General features: G+C 42.4%; 1 protein-coding gene across 2 annotated transcripts; it reads right to left on the reverse strand.

Annotated features, from left to right (window-relative positions):
• Positions 1–1,317: 1,317 nt before the first annotated feature.
• LOC109778135 (transcription initiation factor TFIID subunit 5) lies at positions 1,318–8,793 on the reverse strand. 2 transcript variants are annotated; one of them, XM_020336692.4, is made up of 19 exons: positions 8,509–8,791; positions 8,025–8,106; positions 7,435–7,513; positions 7,200–7,297; positions 7,019–7,075; positions 6,384–6,471; positions 6,183–6,292; positions 5,852–5,953; positions 5,480–5,634; positions 5,040–5,150; positions 4,892–4,961; positions 4,778–4,817; positions 4,236–4,400; positions 3,993–4,069; positions 3,177–3,293; positions 2,776–3,041; positions 1,870–1,965; positions 1,711–1,786; positions 1,318–1,609 (listed from the first exon to the last, which is right to left on the reverse strand). In XM_020336692.4, exons 1-19 carry the CDS (start codon positions 8,640–8,642, stop codon positions 1,562–1,564), a joined length of 1,971 nt encoding a protein of 656 aa, XP_020192281.1. In that variant the 5' UTR covers positions 8,643–8,791; the 3' UTR covers positions 1,318–1,561. The 2 variants fall into 2 exon arrangements, with proteins under 2 accessions (XP_020192281.1, XP_020192282.1); XM_020336693.4 differs by lacking the exon at positions 7,435–7,513 and having other exon boundaries at positions 8,509–8,793.
• Between the last annotated feature and the right edge of the window lie 659 nt (positions 8,794–9,452).

Here is a 9,452-nt window from a genome sequence, read left to right on the forward strand (position 1 = left end):
TGCAAAACAATACATATGGTAACAAGCCTAACAAGAAGCACAAACCGAAAGAGATATTTTTTTGCGGATTTGCTAAGCATTGGTTGCTTAGGCGCATCGTTGCCGGCACCATGCTGAGCATAGGAAGAGGGTTGACAGGTGCTTGCATGCGCATGAGAAGGGCGGAGCTTAGAGGGGTGGTCGGCACATCAGCGGTAGCCGGTAGGCAGCAGGGGCTAGAGAGTGGGCCGACTAGGAGGGGGAGAAGATGAATAGTACTCCCTCCGTTTCTAAATATATATCTATTTAGAGATTTCAATACAAACCGCATACGGATGTATATAAACATATTTTAGAGTGTAGATTCAATCATTTTGCTCCCTATGTAGTCTCTTATTGGGATCTCAAAAAGACTTATATTTAGGAACGGAGGAATTACTAGGCTGTTAAAATGCACTGATCATCCATAGAAACCTGGCAGCTAGGAAGGTGCTTCCTTTTATCGAGGATTACATGCCAAGAAAAGATAGTTACTCGATACAACTACTAGTATGTCAAGACGAGAGGACAACTCGCAAAATAGATAAACAAGAATCTGAACGAGAGATGCTAGTTGCGAACCTGTGATGAAGCGCACGGTAGGACGACGACCTCTTCTAGCTTGGGATTCTCCGGGTGGTGGCGTGTGACTAAGGTGAAAGTTGGATGCTCAGCTAGATGGCTAGCTCAGGCCGCAGGGGTTTAAGAACACTTGCGCAGCGCCCCTCACATCCACACACTCGGGTCGCATCTGCCATTGTCACGCATCATTTCAGCTTTGACATCCAACGCAGCGGCCAGGTCAAAATTTTATGCCATCTCCCACCTACTTTGCGTCGCTGTTTCTGCGGGGCAGAACATATTGCGGCGCAGCCAGGCAGAGAGAGACCTTCTGCGCGGCATGTCGACAAAATGCAGGGTGCACAACGGTCGGGTATTCGGCATCATGAAGAAATCAACATTTACTTATGATAGGAACGTCCTGGTCCAGATGTCTGACAGATAGTAGTAAGAATAGGATACAAAATGGCACAAGCTTGGACCAATGAGGGCAGTCACAATTAACTCAACATCAGCAATAGCTAAGAGATAGATATGGCCTTTGCTTGCCACTCAACTCAAGACACAGGTCGTGCTTTTTTTTCTCTTGCAAGTCGCATAACTATATAAAACGGCAGCTCCTTCAGACCCTACACCAAGATATTGTGAAAACAACCCTCAAGTGGATCCTAGAAGCTTCTGGACCATTGACTTCTTGCATCAACCAAGTGTTCATGTTCCCTATTTGTGACTACTACCTTTTACATAATTTAAAATTAGCTAATGTTACAACAGCAATACACACGTTTCAATGAGTCGCAATGCTCACAGGCTACAGTTTAAAAACCCTACCTAGTCGATCATAGAGTTGACTGAGATCAGCAAGGACAATGTAATAAGCTCCACAACAAGAGTCAGCCAATTAAACATCTACTTTGCTACTTACAGTCAAAACTAAGGGATATAAATTGTATTCTAGAGAGCATATGGCAAGCTTAGGAGCCTATAGCGAGAGAGCGCCAGATGCAAACAAAAGATTCCTCCGAGAAAACTGTAGTTGGAAAAAAGCAGTTAGTTGGTTTTCGCTCAACACGGTAACTATCATATGTTAACTGATGAGAACGGTGGATGGAAGGAGAATGGGTTTCTCACCCGCAAGTTATAAACAGGAGTCGATTTTGTAGGGAGAGCTTTCAGCAGCCTCAGTCGGTTCGTAGAACCAGCCTTGCTGTTTCACAAAAATAAACGATATTTAACAACTAGAGTAAGGCAAACCAAAGCAGCCTTTTACAAGGGAGCCAACCAACTTACGTGTCATCCATCTTCAGGGCCTTTGTGCTGGACGCAACATCCCAGAGTTTAACAGTGCAATCAGCCGATCCAGATGCAAGCAATGCTCCCTCGCAGCTATAAAACAGAGGAAGAATTGTTGAACTAAGATGATTCTTTGGTATAGCATATTAGCATGAAATTAAGGTAATCAAGCTTCTCCAAAAACTAAAAAAACATACTCCCTCCGTCCCATAATGTAACTAGACAGAACAACACAGCATGACTAGTAGCTAGACAGAACAACACAGCATGACTAGTCACTGGAAGAGAAAAAATGTACACTTCAAAACAGAAGAACTATCAGTGATACTCAATCTAATCCGTTGATGGAAGACATTTTTTTACATAATTTATACTGGAAACAGTGGTTAAAACATGGAAAGAAATTACAGGATTTTTAAATAATAGATCCAGAAGTAAATCTACTGCGGTCAACCAACAACTGCATTGCAACCAAGTACATAAGCTGGACCATCGATGTATGTTCAAGAAAAAACAACCACACACAGGCATTCAAGTTCCATGGTGTGGTCATTTGAAGACAGAATCATGCAATATTCCAGTTAAATACTCTAAAAAGGTGGCCAAAATGGTTAGTAAACCCATTGCTCATGTATAGATAAATCTAACCCAGTGTGAACTGAAGCCGCTGCTCAGCAAACTGATTAAAGGCAGAAGACAGGAAAGGCCAGTTTCTCAAGCCCTGCCATAAACTAATACTCCCTCCGTAAAGAAGTCTAAGAGCGTTTAGATCACTACTCTAGTGATCTAAAATGCTCTTATATTTCTTTACAGAGGGAGTACTCTTTACACATATTTGGTATATCAGCTACTGTTTGACACATGGGATACTAAGCAAGCAAAACAATGTATAATGATGAGTACCTGAAAGCAAGTGACCACACACAAGAGTTGTGTCCCGCTAGTGGTGAAACGCAGCGACCAGTAGAGAGATCCCACATCATGATGGTCCCATCTTCGTCTCCGGAGGCCATGTATCGCCCATCAGGAGACATTGCCAGTGATAAGACCATACTCCTATGACCAATGAACATTCGTATACATTCACCAGTTTGAACATCCCATAGCCTTACAGTTTTGTCACTAGAGCCGGTGGCAATGTAGTTACAGTTTACATGCCACTGCACACACTGTCAGATAAGTAGTTTGCAGAAGAAAACATCAGTCAGAACATGCAGACATCAGTAAATGGCATTGAAAGCATTCCCATAGGCAGACTACCAATTCTCAAATCAATACAAGTTCAGAGATAGAAGCACACTTACATCAACATCAGCAAGATGCCCAGCCATTATCCGCAAAGGTTGGATTTTATCCATTGACCAGATTCGAGCAGTCCTGTCATGCGAGGCACTGGCAAAATAATGGCCGACTGGACTAAACTGCCACAAAAACATAAAAATATGTCAGCAATACAAGTATACAACGCACAATGATGTCTATTCAATACAGCAGAATTAGAAAGCTATGCAACACAAATATATGTACCGGTCATAAGCTGTTGAAAAAAACATCAAGCCCAACAGACCTATTCCAAATCCCATCATCAGAAGTGTTCAAAATGAAGAACGAACTAGGAATATTTATCACAAGTATTTGCAGTTTTGCGCTCGCACCAAGATCAAGACTAAAACAATAGTAGGGCATGGACATTTTTTGTAACAATGAGGCCACTATTAGAACTCCAGAAGAGTTTTCTCTCAAAAAAAAATCCAGAAGAGTTAATTAAAAACTACTGAAATGAGGCCACTATTATTAGAACTTCAGAAGAGTTTATTTAAAACTACTGAAATGAGGCCACTATTAGAACTTCAGAAGAGTTTATTAGAAACTACTGAAATCAGGCCACTATTAGAACTTCAGAAGAGTTTATTTCAAACTACTGAACAACTGACTGACTGTACGGCATCGACACTGATTGTAACAACAGATCTGAGCATCATTCAAATAAAAACTGCTGAAGAATCAACTAACTAATCAAATGTTTTTGCCTGTAACTAGGTAGTCAAGACACCCCATGAAGCAAGAACTCAAATGTTGTTTTCACAACAACGACACAGAGAAAAGATTTGTTCACATACTTGGACATCCCAAACTGGGTAATTGTGTCCTTTGTAACAAACAAGATTGGCATTCAGCTTGGTACTCCACAGCCGAACTGTAACAAATATATAAAAAAATAGATGAACAGTTAGTTTGATTAAATAAATGAACAAGGAAATGAATGGTACTCCCTCCGTCCCATAATGTAGGACGTTTTTTGTTTTTGTCCTACAATGGGACGGAGGGAGTACAAAATAAGTATAATGTAAGTGAGACCTTACTTGTTGAATCTGAAGATGATGACAGGAGAAAATCTCCAAATGGACTAAAGGCAGCGGAATAAACTGGTCCAGAATGACCTTGGAATAATGTATACGGTCTTTTCCCCTCAGATGTTGATGACAAGCGCTCGTCCTGTGAAGATCCATTCTCTCCTTGTGAATTAGCTGAGAGTCCAAATTTGCCCAATCAGCAAATACCATCAAGAATTCAAGATAGAAATGAAAACACTACTATGTTAGGAATATGTTCTATGATTATTCTGAAGTTCTGGACAGGTTCCAGTCAAATACTGCAACGCCGTTAAAATATTCTAGCATGTCTAACAAGTAGCTCCAGAAGACATTTATTGCATTGTCCAAGACATGCATCAGTGCTACAACACCACCTTAAACTTCTAGGTTGTAACTTAAACTAAATGAAATAAACTAGAATCCTTAGAACAAAAGGCTACCATGACCGAAATCAGGTGTGCAGTTACAGAAGCATTTCACCATATCAGCGGAACAGAAACATCAGCAATATGTTGTGTAGAACGACTAACATGTTTTTGCTGGTTGACCAATCTTTGCCATATCCCAAACCTAGTGAACAAGAAAGTTTTACCAGTTAATGTAGTGATCACATGAGAAACAAACTATCACCTAAAGGGACTAACCTTTACTGACGAGTCTGAGAACCCACCAACAACCATAGATCCATCGTTTGAGATCGATGAGCAGTTTAATCTGTGTTCCACAGGATAATGTTTTCAAACCAAAGTATGCACACTGAAACAGTTGATACTAAATTACAGCTAAGCTTACCCGTTATGTGTATTAAGGAATGTGTAGAAGCTAACAGATGGCAATGCCAAGTTATTCAATTGTGCACGGTTTCGCAGGTCCTCAAGAATTGATTGTTCAACTTCAACAGGCCTGAAACAAACAAGTAATTTTTCAGGATCGTAAACGCAAGGCTGACACTTGACAGATCAAAAAGTACACAAGTGAGTATGTTCTGCAAAAAGAAAAAAGAGCAATATTTGGTCCTCCTGAAACTTGTAAGATAACTTTTCCAAGAGAACCCGCATCAAACCCCTCAGCCTTTATTTTAGGTTCCAAGTCAGGCTCAAGCGCATGACACTCACATGTCTGGAGTATGGACCCACATTCAGTTATAGGAATGGTATTTATTTTCAAAGAGTACAGTTGATAAATTATGTAGAACTTTTTTTAGAACTGCAGATAAGAGAATAAATGTTTACGTCGCTGGAAGGGTTAGCTCCGGTTTCACACGAGGTGCCGCAGAAATCATGCTTGTTTCGGATTTGGTATTTTTCCCTGTTGCACCTACAAGCTTATCCTTTTTGAGCTTTTTGTTCAGAGGACCACCCTGCTTTCCACCTTCTGAGGATTTTTTCTGTAGCAAATATAATAAGAAATAATGAAAGATCCAAGTTAGTAACAGAAAAGGGTATATGGACAGCATTCCTGTTCTTAAGATAACAGCAGAAGAAGAGAAGAACAAAAACATGCTGCTGAGTGTTGACAAAAAAGGAATGTCCAGGTTTCAATGGCAGAGAGCATATAACAAACATAATATAACAAGAGTTCCATACTACGAGAGAGTTTCTTGCCTTGTTATTATCTTCTGCATCTGCATCCTTGCTTTCTGCTTCAGCTCTATCAGAATCTGAGAGTGCTTTCTCCATACGCTCCTCAACTGAATCTTCAAGCAACTGCATACCATAAATTTAATTTTAACAATAACACATGCCTAAGGATAACGAAGAATAAATACTTAAATAGAAAACTGAAAAATTGCACTCATGGAAGAGGTTCGTTTGGGAAGTGGCAAAAACAGTGCTAGTAGAGTTTTTTCCCTATTTGATCGGCATTGTTAACCGTTTTGATAGAATAGATAATAGGAAACAAACACATTGATCACGGATGTGCTGAATAACATACCCCCCAATGCACTTCCTTCTGATTTATCTGTTTTGCCAAGTCCTTGCTGGTTCCAACCAGAGCAACAACATCCGCATCATCAGAGATCAATGAAGGCTGCCCAGCGGACACTGCCAATATAGATAGAGGGAAGTGGTGGAAAAGTGAGAAGTGAGGGTAAGTAAAATGTGCGATATAATCTCAACAGACTGGGAACTGTACCTTCAAAAATTATCCTTTCATTGATTATTCCAAGCATCACAAGAGCTTGTGTTTTCTGGAGATACTGGAGAAGTAATTCATATGAATACTGCAATGAAACACGAGGTAGAAACTTTGAACAGAGCAGTTGACATAATTTTATTGGAAAAACAAAATTGCAGTAAAGAAAAAAAGGTGAGATCATGATGTATCATGCAACGAGTTGCCAATTGAACTAGAAATCACCACATGGAATGTGCTTCGCCAGCAACATCTGTTAAAAACTGGTCTATATGCAGTTTGTGTCTCATATTTGACACTAGCATTCAGTATATGTATTATGGTATCATGATGACGTATCATCTACTCCTATGTGAAACTAGTTGCCCATTAGGATTCAGGAAGAAAAAGCTTGTAACAAACCTTAGATTGTGTTTGTTTCCCTTGGTCATAACAACACTTACCAAGTGGTGGAAAAGGGTACATGAGAATAAAGCATCTCAACTTATAAAGCTATTGTCACAACAACGGACATGCATCCAGTGGAACATTTTATCTATGTGCATTGATTTAACTCAAAAGGTGACCCACCCATACAATCGTAGTTGAAACAAAGAGATGGAATGCAAATATAGAAGAACTTGGTGCAGTACTACCTCACATAATTTAATTCTGAATTTATTTTCCCTTAAAGATCGGGCCAGATCCATTTCCTGTAAATTATAGCAGGCAGAACAATAAGTGCATGTTTTGTGAATCCTGAGAAGATAAAATCAAATAAACAAATGCAAATCTCCATTGACACTTGAATGGATACGAGAGAGCTAAATGATGAACCTCCAAATGCAAAGGAGAAAGAGTGCCTTCCAGCTTTTGGAGATCCCTTGAATGCATCAGTTCATGATCTTCCCGAAATTTAAGGAAAAATGCCCGAGCTGCAGGATTCATATGTGGTGATATCAATGACAGAAATGCTCCAAACAAACTAATTGGATGCATAAAATGCAAACAAATATTATCCCAGAAATGTACAGAAACTACAAATACCTTCCTTGCCCACAAAAATAATTACCTTCTAGTGTATGCCCCTCTGACACTAGATCCATGAAGCAATGGATAAACGCTGGATAAAGGACACGGAGTAATTCATGCTACAATATTAAAAGAAACTCAGAGGCATGAAATATATATAGCTGAATATACAAGAATAAAAAAGGCCATTCCATGTAATAGGTACATCAAATTAGAGCAAGTAGTCCATCCACCGCAACCAAATATCCCATTTCCAGCGACTACAATCATGTGACAAGTACATGATTATGCTTATGTGAATGGTTTTTGCTTTCTAGAAGGAGCTCTGCAGTGTGAACACATGCCATAAAACACAAAAAACATTTCAGAAATGCTACGTACATCTGAAGCTAGTAGGCAAGCATTCAGCCATGATCCCGGAAGCATGGTGCACCAACCACAAGCAGGCATGATCATTTTTAACAAGAGAAACATGAAAATAACTCATGAGTAGCATGCCAGATTACTGAACAGTGTGGATATAGCAGCTACATGCCTCAAAACATCTGTGAATGCTGCAAAGCAAAGTGCATTCAAATGTACTACTAGAGCTGTAAACGTGAATCACAATCCACACTTAATGTAGCACACCTTGTATTGGTCCAGAGAATTGTATGCCCATGATCTTAGCTTGTTGTAGCCATCATAGTATCTTGCTGGGTCGTTATCCGGCCTGTCAACAAAGGGGAACATGGTAAATTTTTCAGATTAACATGGAATTAGAGCAGTTTTCGAGCATATTTGACATGATACTCTAGATTAGCCCCCATAAACTCTGCTCAAGGCCCAAATCATGTTGAAGGTTTGCCATTGCCCAAGCCAAAGTAGTATCAATTTCTCACGCTCGAGCGGGTAAGCTGATTCTGAACATCGGAGTGACTTAAACCTAGCAGAAACAGCCCGGCCCGAGTCAGGATAGCCAAGGCGCCGCGGCTCGGCCACTCGGAACCACCAATCCGGCGCCATTCCTCACACAAACGGCACGAAAACCGGTGGCTACTACGCGAGACTTGGGGGGCGAGGCCGCTGCGGCCACCACAAGGGGCGGCGGGGTCGAGATTTAGGGGATTCGCACCTGGAGAGCGAGACGTCGGAGAGGGAGGTGGTGGAGAGGCGGTTGCGCTCCTCCTGCAGCGCGAGCTCGGTGAGGCGGAAGCCCTTGCGGTGCAGGTACTGCTGCACCTTCCTCTCCATCTCCTCGTCCTCCATCGCTCGCTGGCTCGCTCGCCGGCCGGCCGCCGTGCGCCGGGGAGGGAGGCGCCCTAGGGTTTAGGGGCGGGCCGGATCCGCTGGTACGGTGTGGGCGAGCGGGTCGGAGGGGAAGACGAAGGCGGAAGGGGATTAGAGCAGGGCAGCGAGGCCGGATGGGCTAGGCCCAGCAGGCTAGCAGGCTCGGCCTGGTTTGGATAGCCTGGTTAGGCCCGCGTTCACACGGGCCGAGTCGCGGGCCGAGAGGGTCTAGGATTCGACTTGTGAATCCGACGTTTAGTCCAACTCGGGGGCCCCGAGCCTCCTCCGGGTTGTAAAAAGGCACCGCCTACTCCGGTTTGCTCTCAGTACTTTGTCGAGATGGCTCCTGTCGTGGTTCGTAGATGCATCAGATGATGAACGAGCTGTTCTTGTACAGGATGCGTATGCGCTCTGGTTAGCAAGGAATAATGCACGTGATGGCCAGAAGATAGAAGACGCAAACGCGATAGCAAAAAGAGTTGTCAACTTAATGGGGGAATGGCAGTCCATTCATGGCCGGAAACACAAGCCAACGAGAGCTGTGGTGAAGGAGAAATGGGGTCCACCAGAGGAGGGGTGGGTGAAAGTAAATGTAGATGGAGCTACGGCCAAGGTGGGGGAGAATGGTGGCACGGGTGTCGTGCTCGGAAACCATGTGGGCGCATATATGGGTGCAGCATGTCATTTCCATCCAATGTGCACTGACCCAGCGACAGTTGAGCTACGGGCTTGCAGAGAAGCAGCTCGTCTGGCGGAAGAGCTAAATATACCCAGCGTACACATCAAGAC

The sequence above is a fragment of the Aegilops tauschii genome, chromosome 5, assembly GCF_002575655.3.
Source record: "Aegilops tauschii subsp. strangulata cultivar AL8/78 chromosome 5, Aet v6.0, whole genome shotgun sequence".
Classification (NCBI taxonomy): Eukaryota; Viridiplantae; Streptophyta; class Magnoliopsida; order Poales; family Poaceae; genus Aegilops; species Aegilops tauschii.